This window comes from Mesocricetus auratus, unplaced genomic scaffold (assembly GCF_017639785.1).
Source record: "Mesocricetus auratus isolate SY011 unplaced genomic scaffold, BCM_Maur_2.0 Super-Scaffold_100013, whole genome shotgun sequence".
Classification (NCBI taxonomy): Eukaryota; Metazoa; Chordata; class Mammalia; order Rodentia; family Cricetidae; genus Mesocricetus; species Mesocricetus auratus.
In genome coordinates, this window is record NW_024429196.1 from 16434420 (window position 1) to 16451498 (window position 17079).

The following is a 17079-nucleotide window of genomic DNA, read 5'->3' on the forward strand; positions in this document are numbered from 1 at the left end:
TTTCTTTAATAATTTATTTTTAATTTATGTGTATTGGTATTTGGCCTACATGTATGTCTGTGAGGGAATTAGATCCACTGGAACTAAAGTTACAGAGAGTTGTGAGCTGCCATAGTGGGTGCTAGGAATTGAACTTCAGTCCTCTGGATGAGCAGACGATTCTCTTAACCACTGAGTCACCTCTCCAGGCCCCTTAATGGGAATTTCTAAAGAAAACTGTAGTTGAACAACAAAACTCCAAGTTGGCCAAGAACAAAAACCCCAAAGATAATGAGCACAGATGTTTTTGAGGAAGTGCATAAGAACTTCTTTTTTCTCTGTCTCCTCCCCTATACCCTTCATTCCCCTTCCTTCATCTTTCTTCTTCAGTGCTAGGAATTAGACATAGCCACTTAAGCATTACACTTAAACAACACTACCATCCAATTATGCTCGAAACCAATAGTAAGAATTTTTTATTACCTTTGCCAGTGTGGGAAGTGGTGACAATATATTCAAAAGGATGCTTGTCTGTCCCTATGTTTAGGCATTTTACATATTGAAGAAAATATTTTTCATCAGAAATAGGGATCATGAGTAGACGTTACTGATTTGTAGTTATCTTGGCTTAGCTTTCTCGTCAGAAGATCCCACTTCTGGAAACTACCTTAAATAGCACTTTGGCTATATTTTCATTGACTGTGCTTTGATGTGGTTATCACCAGCAGCTTGGCTAGTGACACTCCCCCAAAACTCTAGAAAACCTAATTCTTGCTCAGGTTAAATTGTTTCATAAAGAAAAGTCAGCCCCCCCCTTGCTAAAAGTGACATTTTCAATCAATATTAGTTATTGCATTTCTACCCACACATGCTTTTAGCATTTTATGAATGTGCAGGTGTTTAGAGAGAGGACTTCATTCTGAGGATTTGTTAAAATAATTATTTGTGAGATGGCTCAATGCTGAGGTGTTTATTTCACAGGCCTGATGTCCTGAATATGATCCTGGAACCCCTGTGAAAGTGAAGGGAGAGAATGGATCTCACTGTATTGTTCTCTGATCTCTGTGTGCTCACTTATGACATGTGTGGACACACATGCATCACACACAGCAATAACAGTATAATTAAATCTTTCAGAGGTGCTTGATGGTGATTTCTGGGATTCTGTAACTACACAGTGCCTTCTCAAGCCTTATGCAAATGCTCTTCCGGTTAGTGTGGTAATTAGACTTCCCTCACAAGCAGCTGTGTTAAGTCTGGGCCTGGAAAACAGAAGGAATGATGCTGAGGAGAAAGGATTTCTAGAAGTCTCCAAAGTCCATTTAGATGTTAGTATGCTGATGACATACATACACGTAGACGAGTGAATCAGTTAGGACCATTTGTTGCTAGTGTCAATATCAGCTGGCATCAGAGTTGTTGGTACTGATGCCTGAGTCCAGGAGTGAAACTGAATTTTGGGAAAGACTGCCAAAAGTGACTCAGATATGTCCCGTCTCCTAATTCTGCGGCTTGCTTTGTGGTAGTAAGGTGGCTGCTACGCCTCCACCTTGCACCTTTTAGTTGCCAGACCTGTAGAAGAATAGTGCCTGGGAAACAGTGCCCCTGGGTTCCCCTACCCCTGATTGGTTATTCTGTTACTGAGAAGCACGTGTAATGCTCTAGATAGTTTCAAATTACTTCTGGAGAGAGCAGCATTTTCAACAGAAAGAGTAGATGTTCTCTAAACAAAGGCAATGGATGCTGGGTACTCAAGGAGTGCCCGCCACCTTAAAAAGCAGTAGCTTTGTGTTTAGAAAGGAACCAGCACAGATTGGATTGTTTTTTGTATTTTTGAAACCAACAACAAAATGAATTTTTATTGTTTTCTCTGACTCTTTGTCTCTGTCTCTGTCTCTGTCTCTCTCTCAAAGTCTGCATTGGCTTTTGATGCTACTTGGGCATTCATGCATCTTTCAGGATGTCTCCATGTTCTAGTGGGTCTGTGTTCGAACTCTGCATCTTTTTTGGTCACTGCTTCTCAGGACATGGGATCTGAAATGGCACTTGCGGAGTAAGATAGTGTTTTTGGATAAGTACGGTATAAGCATTAATACTCTTTGACTCACAAACTAACTTATCTAAATTCTTCTAATAGTCAACAATTTGTTATTTTTCTAAGGTTAGAATTAAGCTCAAATCAGCCCATTGAAGTCTCAGAGTCTTATCCAAAAAATTGTTTATTCAACGCCCCATTGCAAAAATCTAGCTTTAACACAGGTGAGAAGTAGTTCCCACATCAGCCCTGGGGACTGCTGTTTGTACTCCCACAACTACTTTCTTAGAGCTCTGAAGTACCCATTGTATTAGCCACCTTCTGTCTCGCTGTGACAAAGGCATGGCAGAGGTTTATTTGGGCTCCCAGGTTCAGGGATCATTTCATTAAACTGTGGTGGGAACAGCATGGTGGCAGGGTGGCCCCATCCATGGCAGTAGGATCACATGGTGATGGGTCTGCACATGCTTGAGCCAAGAGACAGACAGCATAACAGGAAGAGTCAGGGATAATGTACCCTCACTGAACTGTGTTACCATGTCCCAAAGGATCCATCACCTCCCCAAATAAAGCTACTAGTTGGCCACCAAGCATTTAAACACAAGAGTCTCTGGGAGGAATTTTATAGCATAATCATGCCGCCCAGACTTTCCAAATTCTGGAGATTATTTGTTACCTCTCCTTGTCAATTTTGCCAAAACACATACAAATGCAATGTCCTCATCCTAATAAGCAGTGAACTTTTGCCTATTACTGCTCTGTCTTCATTAAGAAAATTAGAAGGATCTGGTGTCCTGATTTGAATATTTCAGCCTGGCCTAGCCTTTTCTGGGACTGGAATTTAAAGGCCTCATACTAGCAGAATGAGTTGTTTATGGTCCGATGAAGTTAAATCTAAGTTTGAGTTTGCCCTTTAATTAGAAGATTGCCTAGCTCATTACATTAAAAAACTATTTACTTCCCTATTTTTTGGTAGTGTTTCCATAAATTTTGTGAGCCAGAGCATTTAAACTAAAGAAACAATAGATTTTTAAAAGTTTTTTTTTTTGGTTGTGGTGAAAGGTCAGCCAGTAAAGTCCTTGCTGTGCCAGTGTGAGGACCAACCTAAAAACCTCAGTGGACATGGTGATGCATGTTTGTAGTCGAAGTGCCAGGGTGACAGACAGGAGGATCCCCATGGCTTGCTAGACAGACAGCCTGATCCAATCTATGAGCTCCAGGCCCACAAGAGACCCCGTTCCAAAGACAAACAGTGGTGACTGGCGACCTCCACCTGTACATACAACCATGATTAATTTTTTGAAAAAATACATTGTTAGCATATATTAATTATATGTACTAATGATTACTACTGTGACAGTTTCGTTCCTGTCCATAATGAATTTTGATCAAATGGTGATGTTTTTATGTGACCCATTACCTACAATTTTTTTCCCATTTGTCCTGTGCAAATATAAGCAGGGAGCTATTTGAGGCTATGTTGATCCTTGTGAACCACTACTGGTCTAGGAAATGGTATTTTGTGACATCGCTCTATGTGTTAACTGTGCTCTGTAGTGAATCCAGGGCTTTCAAAGCTATCATCCTGATGCTTTAGTTACATTTGCCTTTTAAGCTTAAGTGCTAGTTGGAGCGGATAAACACCATTGATTTCCCAATGCTTTTCCACCCTGATGTGGAGCCTTTTGGTTGATTTGATCTTGGGCGGAGTATCGGAGCAGTGATTGGAGTCTGTGGAATGAGAGCTTTATCTTGCTCAGACCTCCTCCCGCGGCTGGGGGCTGTAAAGCCAGCAGGCCTGGAGTGGCCTTCTTCTGGGCGGCAGCCCCGCTCTTTGTGTAGCTGCCCCATTTCTGTGGATGTGGTTTGTTACCTCCAGTTGCACTGTAACTAGAAATTTGATAAGGCTACACGCCCGTCAGATGATTTAGATGTCGGGTGCCGAGGAAGAAAAGCGTTTTTGACAAGTCAAACGGTAGTGCCAAGAAAGGGGACGAGGATGACCTGCTTGCTGGGAGGAGGAAGCGCCATCTCTATGGCCTCACTTTCTTTCTCTTCGAACTTGAGGTCACTACTTTAACCTCTTTAATTTGTCCCTTCTTAAGTGGATGTGACATGGTGACTTCTGGCTTCTATCTAAAGGGCACGGAAATGGAGGCCTGCCTTGGAGGGGAGATGCTGGCATTTAGGGAGATCTGACTCTGAGTATTCTGATAAAAACATCCGGGCCTGGGAACTTTATCTTTGGCTGAAGTTAAGATTAAGGTCTTAGGATGCGGGGTTTATTAATGCCAGTGTCTGTTCCCACGTGTGTGCCGTGGAGAGCCTGCATTTTTAGTAAGCCAGCCTCTCTTATTTTAGGGATAGGAAAAAGCCAGACATTCTTTAGCACATGCTGGCTGCTCTGCTTTGCAGTCAGGACAGGAACTTCCAGGTGGTGACTTGGTGAGTTCCCATTATTAGTGTGTTATGTCGACGCGACAACGAGCCATAGAACCTTTGATTAATTAGATCTAACTTTCTGAGAGCCCCTTTTCCCTGGATTGATTATGTACCACATCTGAGCAGTCTCAATATCTAAACCCCAGTACAGAGCACACTGAATATATTGATTTGTTTTGGCAGCTGTATCGGGAGAAAATTCCCCATTTTGCAAGTGGTGGGCTAGATGGAAGTGACCATGCTAGAGGCTGACACATCCTCTGGGTGCTGTTGCAATTGGGGTGAAAGCACCTCCGGCATTGTGCAATATGGTTTTGTGAAGCTACACAATGAAGGTAGGTTTTAGTGTAACTGGTCTGTCTTGATATGGCTTTCACTCTAGCCTGAAAGCATAATTCAAAGAAATACAAATTTACATTCAGGGTAGTTTTGTTTGAGTTTATTTAAAGGACTGAAGCACACACAATTCTCATAATAGCTCTTGCTACTGATGTATTGATGGTGCTGACAAAGAGAAAACTCAGACCAGATGGTTTCCAAACAGTGGGACCACCTGGCTTGTTGGCAATGCCAACATAGTCCTGTTTCTCAAATAGCTGTATTCTCACTTACGTGGAAATGTCTGAGTGTGATGTGCATGGGCCCAGGCAGAGTGGCATTCCAAAATCAGGATTATTTAGTGAAGTAAAAGCACTCACGGAACCCTACAACTCACCCCTCTTTCCCATTTAGGATACCCCTAAGGGTCTCATTTTCTGCTTTCTCTTTGTGACTATACAATCCAGTTCTCCTGTATTCTCACAGTATAAGGAAAAAATGTTTCTTGAGATGTTTATTCTAGAGTGAAAAGATAGCCTCTAAGTCCTTCTGGAAGATTTGCATAGACATGTACCCACCTAGACACTCACCATGCATCCACCTATGTGGGGCCTCTCTGAAGCTGGCAAGAGAAGACTCCAAGCGCCCCTAGAATACCCTGCACTTACTGAGTCATGAAATGTGAATATTCACAGGAAGCCAGGCAATCAATCTACAGATTGGCTTAGCAGCTCGTCTCAGGAAATTAGCTATTAAGCCTTGGAATTTGCTTGCGTTATTTGGTCTCTAATATTTTCCCGTTAAAATACCGAATTAACTTAGAGACTTGCAGGACTGTAGTCATTTCAGAGTTTCATTTTGAGGCTGGTATCTTAGCTACTCACTTGATGTTTATGTATTGGGCATTTAACTAGTAGCATTTGTAGCCGTTAAAGACTCGACACTGACTAGTGACTACAACTCATGGGAAAATTACTTAAGATCTTGTTTATACTGTTTTAAACATTTTAAAGTCTTTAAAAAGAACTAACATTTAAGGCCATTTTGTTGAAAGCCTTCTGAAAGAAATGTTGGTATTTTTCTTTAAAACTTCATTTTCCTTTAAAGGACACTGACTTCTACATGATCTTCAAATTGGCATTTTGAAGATGATGGTGTGGGAGAGCAAAGACTTTGGGGACAGCAGGTCTAAGTTGGAATCTGTTGTTCTACTACTTCTTTGGTGGCAGTACTAGCCTTGGATGGTAGCCAGTAAGCCTCAGTTTTATGTATTAGAACTTTTGGCTGCACGTGATACAAAATTCAATCCTTATTTTCTCAAAACAAAGGAATACAACATGATAGCTTGAAGGTAACAAGCCACAAGCTCTAGAGCAGCAGCGTGGCTTCCAGGGCTTCTGCAATACCAGGACTCAGAGGCCCACAAGACAGGGCATGGAGCTGCATCTAGCAGTGGCAAGCATAGCCATAGATAGTTCTAGAGTTCTATATCTTAGAGTTTTACTTGCCAGAGGGGGAGTCTCCCTCTGTGCTCTGTAGCCCAATCTTCAGGTCTCCCAGTCTTGGTGACTTGAACTAGGTTAATTTGAATGATGGTCTTTGAATCAGTCCACAATTAAGGATGTAGGCTATGAAAGAAGGGGAGAATCCTAAGAATTCCTGGGAAGACAGAGTAGGGAGTAGGTGAGAGTACGTCTTAGATGGACCACATAGAGTTTTCCATAAATTTCTCAAGAGTAAAAAATGGTAAAATATGTCTTTTACAGAGTGATTGTTTTTAAGATTAAGCAAAATGTTTTGTGAAGTATCTTGGTACAATGTTTACTGTCTTCAAGCCCTTAATAAATGGTAGCCACTATTACATAGTAGGGAGACCTCACGCTAACAGGGAGACCTCATGCTAACATTTGTTAACACTGAGACTGTAGTCAACCTGAAACCTTTACTGTTATCCATCAAGCCAGCCAAGAGGCCACAATTTCTAGTATGTTCAATAAATCCTTTCCCATGGAAGAACAGAACAAGATACATATCTTTGAAATCACCTGCCAAATTGCCTACACATATATTGTAAACAAATTTCAGCTTTACAAAAATAGTCTTAATGGTTTTGATTAAAAATGGCTGATGAGCTCCATCACTGAGGTTCAAACTGTCAACATGGAAGCATTCCTAGTGCCATTATTGGACACTGTACATGTGAAGAATAATTCCTTTAAAATAGTTGTACTTCTCATTTACTTTCATTAGTTTTCATCTTCACTCTTAGGAAGTCCCCTCCCCCTATATTTGAAAACACAGAGGAAGCATGTTTTCCTATAGATGAGTAGTTTGTGTTTGCCTGATGGAGCCTGTCACCACAGGTGTAGAAGGGTTGTTAGGAACCATGTTAATGGTATTATCAATCTGTTAGGAGCAAGCATAGTCAAGAGAGTAGGAGAATTGCCTGTCCCTTGCAGCAGCTGTGGCACTTGAAGACTAAGGACACATCATTTTCCTTATGATATTTTGTGTTAATTTGACTGTTTGTGTGTACATTTTCTTAGTTTACTCTGGTTTCTTTCTTCATCATGGTTGGAATGTAGCTTGTGTTCTAAGTTTCCAATTTTATCTCCAGCCCAGTTTCTACCTTCTTGATAAACTTAACTAGAAACTGCTCATCTCCCAGACCTTTATAAGTCAAAACAGGTACTTGAGAATGTTTCTTGCAATTTTTTTGTTCTTCATTTAACTATACCCAGTACCTTAGTTTAGTTGGTTTTAGTAATATTCTGTGCTATGTGTGAGTCATTTAACTATATTCAGTACCTTAGTTTAACTGATTTTAGTAATATTCTGTGCTGTGTGTGAGTTAAGCTGTTGGCATTAAAAAATCATAATTATGTAGATCTTTAAGATGAGAATGGTAGTCTAAAGGATAAGAAGTTAAAAGGATTTGTGTATTTAGGCATCAGTTTTCTTTGTTTTTTATTGATTTATTTGCTTTTATCAACATTTTCACCAATACCACACTTTGGCCATTGGTACCTCACACCTGCTTACCAGTAATTGGACATTTGGGTAATTGTTGCTGTCGAGTGTAGGCTGGGTTTCACTCGACTCTAAGTGATTCTCCTTGTCATTTTGTGAAACCACTGGAGCTATCACAGGTAATGAAGGGGCTAATTTTTAAACTGTACAGCTTGCCTGACACCTTCCCCTAAAAACCACCCCTAAGAACTGCTCAGTGGTTTGCATACCCGTCTCTGCCTGTGCACAGAGTCCTGTTATAACTCATTTGTGTTCAACTTAACATTTTTCACTTCAGCATTTTTTAAAATTCCCAGATAAATTGGAAAATAATGTCTGTGAAGTTGCCAGAATGGTGGGATTTCTGCTCTTTGCTAGCTTTGTGATGTCAAACTCCATGAACATTTAAATTTTGATTTCCTGTGTTTATTTATTTCTATTTTGAAGAAAAGAGGATGGAAGGATTTCTCAGCTGCTGATGGCACGGTGCCCACCAAATGGCTTAATACTTACCCTGGATGTTTAATCACTGGGATAAAGCAAATACTTGCCCATGGGAATGGAATGCTCTGTGCTTCTTACACATTACCTGCTAAAGTACCTATCTAGTCTGCATTCCTATGATAGGTAAAGAGAACAGTACTTGGAACATAGCAGATATTACTGGATGACAGGCATCATCACATTTAACTTACACACAAAGTTGCTCTCAGTATTTTATTGCAGTTATACTTGTTTTGTACTTGAGAAAGCAAAGTATTGGCGAGGATATATATCTTGCTTGAGGTCACATGGCTAGTAAGGGGTGTATCTGGGGCACAAGACAAATTTGTCCATGACTGAGTCTCTCTGCTGTTAACTACTCAGACATAGTTGAATAAATATCTTGAATATGATGATTTTGGAGCTGATACAGAAATTAATGAAAGCATTATATAGTTTTAGGTTATTGTATATTTAGATTACTTGTTTTGTAACAAAATATAGGCTTTACTTTTGAAAAAGAGAGCCCTGAATCTGATAGAATTGGATGTTATTACATGGAAACCTGAAAAATTTGTAAACATCTCCAAGTGTCCCTATGATGCTATGGAAGGCTAATTTGAAAATGAGAATTCATGGAAATTACTTTTAATGAATTTTGATTATGTTTTAAAGAGGTAATTATAACTTTAATTTTATTTAATTAACCATGCATCTACAAATTATGGTATTAATTTATAAAAAGCAAATTTACCTTTGAACTCAATTCTTTGACTTAATATTTGTTAGAATTAACTTCTCCTTTAATCAGATTTTCCTGTGTGGTGCTTAATTCTCGTAGAGCATTGGAGGTGAACCAGTGTTTTGCATTTAGGCTTCAAAAACACAAGACCAAGACCAAATAGTAACCAGTTGTGAAGTGGTTAATAAGTCTCTACGGTGTGCAGAGCACCAAGCTGAAGGAGCACATGGCCCCCATTCTTTAGCATCTTGGATTATATGGAGATGCACAAGTCAGTACCTAGCTGAGGACATTGTGCAGATCAAACTACAAGTTTTTCCTTTAGTATTTTGATTCTGTATTCCTCACAACCTTCCCATGAGCAGAATCTGATGCATCTGTTGTGTCTAGCAAGGTAGTGGAACTGGTCATTGATTTCATTGCAACAGTTATGAAATCACAAGTACAGGATCATGAACCAGCAGTAAATATGCCCATAGGCTTTATTTAGGTTTCTATCAAGCTTATTCTAACAAGTTGCCTTAAGACTAAACTCCCCGCTCCTTCTGCTTGCCCTTCTTCCCTGGCCCATTGAGATACACCCATGGGTCCCTTTGAACATCTGGTACACCTCATTAGCTCATGTTTGGAATCCCCTTTATATAACACCCTTTCACACTCTGGGTTTCCACCCCCCCCCGCCCTGCCTCTATGCCTCACGTTTCTGCTGTTAGTCAAAGATCTCCATTAAGATGAAGGAACTTGGAACAGCTGAGTTGATTTTCTGTAAATGGAGACTCACTGGCTGGATCATATGTCTTTGGTTCATGAGTAGATCTGCATTTATCAATCTTTGTTTTTCTATATGTGATTTTTATACCATGTCTAGGTATAAGGTGAATGTACCTGTGCATTATATGTCTATGTATACAAACGTGATGATGAACACATGTGCGCATGCATCTGCATCCATGCATTCATACAGATAAATACTCAGAATGCCAATACATGGACAAACGTAGCATATCAATATTGTATAGCATTCTATATTTGAAATTATGTTTCTAGTTATTTTGTAAAAAATACTAAAAACTGAAATGGCCAGTATTTAATTTGGTATTAAAATTACTGTGCGTGTGTGCGTGTGTGTGTGTGTGTGAGAGAGAGAGAGAGAGATGCCTGTAGTTTCAGTACTTGAAAGGCCGAGAAAGGAGAATTGTGAATGAATATAAGGTTAGTTTGTACTACATAGCAAGATACTGTCTGAAAAACAACACATTTTTTTTTCAAAGTGTCTTTATTTAGTGCTGAACAAATAAGATTATGAGAAAACAAGACTGTATCCCAACCTCCCTTCTAAGTCAGGTTCAGCCCGTATTCTCTCTGACTTTAGGCTGCCATCTCGGTTTTCCTTCTCTTCTGCTTGGTTTTCCTGTCCCACTTGAGGAGATTGTGCAGCTGCTTGACAGCTCTCCAGGAAGGCAAGGTCTTGAGATTGGATCCAGAACTCTGCTCCATCTTGTGGCCTCAGAAGTGCTTGCTGATGGAGGACCACTGGTGAAGAGGTTCCTACACTGCCAGTTCTGTCTGTACTCACGCTTTCTTCCTGTTCTTTTCCAGAGGGGGCTGTTGGAATGAAAGCCAACTGAGACATAGCTCCACTGACACTCTTCCGTTGGCTTCTTAAGTGGAAGAAAAATCCCCTGGGCATGCACGTAGCTGTTCTGCACCCTCTTCTTCTTTTCCTCTCCTCACTTTTGTTCTTACAGCCAAGTAGCCTTTTTTTCAGCATTTTCAAAGGCAGAAGGCCTGATGCCATCAGCTCCCAAGGTCTGTAAAGCTCTGCTCAGAAATGGGTGTGGAATTCCCTTTGCTCCCAACCCCTGCAGGATTTACTGAAAAGTCAACTCCTGTTTGGGGTCTCTTCTGAATGGCCTACAAGGTCTGCGTTTCCAATCTTGCATATGTCACTGTCTTGCATCATTTTCTTTAGGACTCATCACTGGCATCTCATTCGTTTGATTTTGAATATGCATTCTCCATCTCTACATTGTGACACAATCTCAGTGAGGGTAAGGAGAGTCCACTTTTCTCTGAGGTGGTTTTTCCACACCTGGAACAACTCTTGAATGAGCAAGTGACTCCACAAGTAAAATATCAAGGGGGGAAAGTCCAGAGAAGGCCATGCCTTGGAGGCCATTGTTATGTGTGCAGTCACCATGATACTGCTTTTGAGAAGCAGTTGAGTAGACACAGGACCTAACACAAAAGTTTTACACCCACTGCTGAGCACAAGGGAAGAAAAAACATTCCTCCTCCTTCTTTTTATCTTTTCTTCTTTTGCTGGGGAGAGGCCAGGAGAAGGGCAGCTTATATGAGGCTCAATGAATACTTGAATGAATGTGTCAGGTAAGTTAATTCATAAGCACACTGTGGTAACAGTTGTTTTCAAAATCTGGTCTGTGTGTTCAGCTGAGTGTTCTGGCTCTTATCCCTCTTCATGGTCCTGTGGCCCATGTAGAGCTGTTTTTATTTCCTGTTTGTGAGACAGCTTTCTGAGCAGTCTGAAGAGGTCTCACAAGAGTCCCCAGTCTCTTGTCAGTTCCTCTTCTTTCTTTTCTTCTTGGCTTTCTTCTTTCTGAAACATTTGTTGCGCCACTCCCATGAGCCACTGCAGGTGCTCTGGTGGGATGCAAGTGGGTGGGAGTGTGGAAAAGACAGAGTTGACTAATGGCTCCATGGCTCCCTGGATATAGTAAACAAATACTGGGTGGTCGGCGCTTGAGTGGGTGTTGAGAGTGTACCACATCATTACAAAGGAAGAAACAGCTTCTAAAACACTGGGAACCATTTACAGAGAAGATTGCACACTTTCCAAACAAGTCACTTGAGTAGGCAGGCCCAAACCAAACTATTCGTAGGTGTCCTGTGAATGTGATGAGGACTGTCGGATGCTAATCAGTTCCAAACTTACAATCCAGTATTCAGTATATTTTCTCTTTCCTTTCTTTCTCTGGAAATCAGTATTTAAGACAAACATCAGAAAGAATGAATTATGGTGCTTTCTCGGGAGCTGCGGAGGCATGGAAGACTGGCCTCCCTGGAAGGTCTCCATGCTTGTTGTGATCGTTAGCTTGTGATCTTTTCGCATCTCCATTAGTTTACTACCCGTCTCTTGCTGTGCTCACTACCAGCAAAGCTGATCAGCCTCCTTCAGCAGACCGACACTACTCTGAAATGGTGCCTTACTCCTGTGTGTCTTCTGACACGTGCCTGATGCTTTCGTCAGTGCTGGTAGAGAGAGGTTAGAAGGCCAAGCTCACTCAGCATTTTCTCTGCGATAAAAATATAACCATTTATTGGATCACTTATTTATGGCAATACTAAAGTAAAGGTCTTAGGACTTTTAGGAATTTATGGAGAATATTAAGGAAAGTATGGAGAGAAAATTAGATATTCCTAAGCTGAAACTGATGAATTTCCTAAATTTTTCCATTTGTTTTTAATCAAGGTTTTTAATTTTTTTCTTTCGAGCTCATCTGATCAAAGAAAATCTTCCAGTAGCCTCAAGGCTAATGATACTTGACAGAATTTAGTTTATAAAAATGGGTGTGATTCAGTGAAAAGGCCCCTCTACAGCTACTTCCAAACCTATTCAGGATCCACATTCGCAACTAACCCATCATAATTTAATTGTTAACTCTAGGCTTTTAGTTCTAAATGCAAAATGGAGATTATATGGTCTATGGACATGTGTTTCCATTGTTCTTCATTTTGTCTTTAAAAAAAAACAAGATAATAATGAAGATCCTAATGTGGACGAGCAGTCATTATCAAAAGCATTTCGTTGGTGTTACAGACTGTCACTATACGGTTAGGAGATGGACTTTGTAGAGTTTATCTGGGGTTGTTCCAGCCCCCAACCCCCGATAAGTCCTGTTAAAAAGAGCCTCTGAATTTACTTGTAGTGTTGGGACTGAACCCAGGGTTTGACCTTGCTAGGCTACATCCCAGTCCCTTCCCTGTCATCTTTTTTAAGAAAAGACAGAATCTCACTGTGTAGGTCAGGCTGATCTGGAACTCTTAGCCCTCTTGCCTTACCTTCTGAATACTAGGATTATAGAATTGTACCCCTCCTCCCTACGCATCTATATAGCTCTGCACACAGCACACCAAGGGTCAGTGTGAGAAGCTTTCTAATCCCGAGGTGTGGCCTTCTTTATAAATATTTTCATAAGCATTTATCTACTCGACATCTGTCATTGCGGCACAGTGTAATCACATCCATATGCTTCTTGCTTTGCTGTAGGATGTAGAAGGGGAGTTTCATACAGGCAGGGCTGGCTGTTGATTCATGTCCCTCCTACTCAGGGCAGCCTAAGCTCCAAGTGCTGCCTTTTCACCGACAAGATGGGCCTTGTATTATATTTATAATATCAAATATAATATTTAATTTCTACTTTCTTTTTTTCAGTAGTGGCAGTTTAAAAAGCAGCATTAATGATGATAATAGTAACCATTGTGAAATACTTATCTGTATTAATTAGCCACACACATTTACCGGCTCATTTGATCTTTTTCCTACGTTTAGTTAAATAGCTTCTGTTGTTATCATTTAACAGATGAAACCAGAAATGACAGAATAGTTGGGTAGCCTCTTGAAGACAAGATTGGTCACAGGGAAAGCTTCTGGAACACAAACCACCTAGTCGGCTTAGTTCCCTCCCCACCCCATGCCTCTCAGGGTAATTCTTTCTGAGAGCTGGACTGTACATGTAGACATTGGTTCCAGTTCCAGCATCCTCTGTGGCCCCTGCCTATCCTGAATTGGATCTGTGATTCCTGCTTGCAAACATGAAATTTCCTCTTTCTTGTCAGGTCAAGTACAAAAGAGATTTTGAAGAAAGCAAAGGGAGGGGCTTCAGCATCGTCACAGACACCCCTGAGCTGCAGAGGCTGAAGAGGACCCAGGAGCAAATCAGTAACGTAGGTGCCCCTTTTCCTGATGATGGGGTGATTCTGGCATGTGTCTCTGGATGGGAATGGGAGCTTAAGTGAGTGTGAAGCGTATCTGTTACTAAGTGGTATTCGGTCTATTCATAAAACGTGCCAACTTCACCTACTAAATCCTTGCCCTCAGATTTCTTCACAGTTATCTACAGCCTACCAGTTACAATTCGGTGTCTTCTTTATATATTTTGGATGTCTCCAAACCTTCAAATTTGGTCAAAATTAAATGTTTGCAATTAAAAATTCTGACAGTTTTTTTTCTGTAGATATCTATATAAAGTTAATATGTAGTTTGGCAATATTAAGAAAACTCTGGTATTCTTTTAATTATATGTATACTTTAGATATCTGTGAATCATGTTGCACCTAATTTTAGGAATAAACATTTGTATATGTAGTTACTTTCTACTTGGAAGTCTAATGCTCAAGGCACATTAGGATGTGAATTCAATACTTAAGAAAGTTGGATAAATGGTTCATTCTTAACTTTTGTAATTCATATTTGTGATTATATTTCTTCCACAGTATTATATAAAATGTGTCAAAATGTATTTTTCTGCAAAGGAGTAGTTCAGTGTCAGATATTCAGAATGGAAATCAACAGCTGTGTATGATATAGTTATGAGCAAACATGCAAAGCTCATACCACCGTTTCATGAGATTGTGGCTGTCACTTGTACAGGTATTACAAGTATGTGTATATACATACTTTGTGCATGTAGATGTTATAAGTAATATAGCCCTAATTTCTAAGAAATGCTTATAGTTAGCAGATGGATTTAAATTACTGATATTGGGCCATGGTCATGAGATACATGCACATCTATGTATATTTACACACACACATGCTATTTGCAGCTAGAGTTTAGCATGTATTTTGAGAAAATCTCATTTGTCAAACATTCAAGAACAGAAATTGATGCTTAAAATGTTATTTCAAGGCTGGGAAGAAGTCTTCCTTTTTATCACATCCTCCAAGGTTTATCTTGTTTCATCTTTATGTGGACATTTTATATTAGAATTGAATTTTTCATTTAAAGAGAAGGAGTTGACTTCTAAGACATGATGATTTCTGTCCCTTGTTTTTTCTTATGACTTTTCAGACTGCCAATAGTGAATGACAAAGATAATTACCCTCATTTTCTCCCATTCATTCTTTCCTCAAACCAAAACCCTATTATTGCTTTAAAAATACAAACTAAGGATGTATTTCACAGATAGTTCTATTCAGAGTTTTAAAATGTTATACCCACTACAATTCGATCTGAAATGTTCAAGTAGCATAGAAATTCACTTCTCAAAGAACTGAGCAACTCTACTTAAGACATCCACATGACAGCTAACACGAGGATTGCTGCTCATTCAAAGGTAAGCCTTTTCATTTATGTTCAAATTAAATCAACATTCATAAATAATAAGAAAATAACTGATCATTTCACCAAACTTTATCATTAGGAGGAATATACTTTACATTCAATGCCAGAGGTCGTTTGCAGATCCATTCTTAATTATGCCAAACCCCTTATAATGCAGGTATGTATAAATCTATAATTATCATGTACATTGTAGTCTATTCAAAACAGCAATGAGATATGGCTTATGAGACAGACAATGGTCAGCTGTAAAGGCATCTAATTTAGACCATATCTTAAAACCACTCCCCTTTTGCATTCTCTTGGTGTTAGCAATTGTAGTAATCACGGTAGTTGTTCATTTAGACTCAATGAGGCCTATCAAAGATTGGATTAGAGTAAAGAAAAGACTTTACAATATTTCTATTAAGGCGCTACTTTTGAAGAAGGGAAGCTGCACAATATTCCAAGGTCTGGTGAATTTATTACTCATTTATAAGACCACAACTTCATGGAATTTTTCCATTCTGCCCTGGGCTTTCCATATTACTCCAGTGTCTCTTCCTGTTAAAAATCTGACTTGATCTGAAAACCACCATGTTGGTTATTCCAGACCACTTTCATTTAAACCCACTGAACAATATTTGGGGAAACCCACACAGATAGTTTTGAGTGTGGCCTGGGTTGTTTCTGTTTTGAGAGGAAGAAGTGGGCAAGTGTCTAAACTGGGAAGACTCTGGACTCTTCCTGCTAGAGATGTTTGAGTGGAGCTCACCCAGATAACAAGAAATGGTGAGAGTTGTGAGCAGAGTCTTCCATTAGACCCCAGGTGATGGGGAGGAGCTGAGTGACAATTATAGTCTATATTTTCCTTTGTGATCTACTTTATAGAATATATTCCAGATCATTTTACCTTTGGATATTTAGTGACTCTTTCTAAGCTGCTGTTAATCTCCTTTGGACTGAGGAAAACTATAAAGACATGAAGCTGTGAATTTAATAACTCCGAGGCGTTTGGGGTAATATGTTATGGATGAGTGGGCATTTTTGATTGCTTGTGTGTGTGTCTGTCATTGTTATGAAAAATTTTCAGATACTCTCATGCTCATTTGTCTAGGAATCGAAGTCATTTGGAAATACCCACTCAGTCTGCAAATGTTACAGGGGTGTGAGATAAAGCAGACCCCTAATTTTCAAATTTTGTATAATAAAAGAAGTAAATAAGGGTTAGCCCTGCCTTCTTTATCTTGTTACCCGTAATGACAACACAGCAAACACAAGAGACTTATTAAGTACTGGCATGTAAAGTGCTTCTGCCACATTACCCAAGATAGCTGCAGAAAGAACAAGAAAAAGATGTGGGTTTTGGAATTTATTCACCCATAGGAAAGAACTTGGCTTTTGAAATAAAGTTCTCATTTTCTCTAGTGATGGATGTTGATGGTATCTTCATTTTAATTCAAGATGTTCATATCAGAGGAAGTTTGACTCACTGTGTATGCTTTTGTGGCTTAGAGGTTTTTTTAATGGGTAGTTGGGATACTAGCTGAAAATTTTAATAGAGGACAATGTTTACAAGTTCAGGTTTTGTTTCAAGTCTACCTGCGTCAGCTTGCTGCTAGGAAGCTTTGTGGAAAGTTCTGTCTTAGGATCTCAGGGTTCTATGGGATTTCACAATTAAGTCACTCAGTTGTTCTATGGCTCCTTTTACCCCTCCCAATCCTTGCATA

General features: G+C 39.7%; 1 protein-coding gene across 3 annotated transcripts in view; it reads left to right on the plus strand.

Moving 5' to 3' along the window:
* Nucleotides 1-17079, plus strand: part of Nebl (nebulette) — a 356567-nt gene that overhangs the window by 177768 nt on the left and 161720 nt on the right. For 2 of the 3 annotated variants that reach the window (XM_040755444.1, XM_040755445.1), the window contains exon 4: nt 13866-13973. In XM_040755444.1, the coding sequence (XP_040611378.1) occupies nt 13866-13973 (108 nt within the window). Of the gene's footprint in view, nt 1-13865; nt 13974-14261; nt 15366-15452; nt 15531-17079 lie in introns of those variants that run through there. The other variant, XM_040755446.1, reaches the window with a different exon arrangement.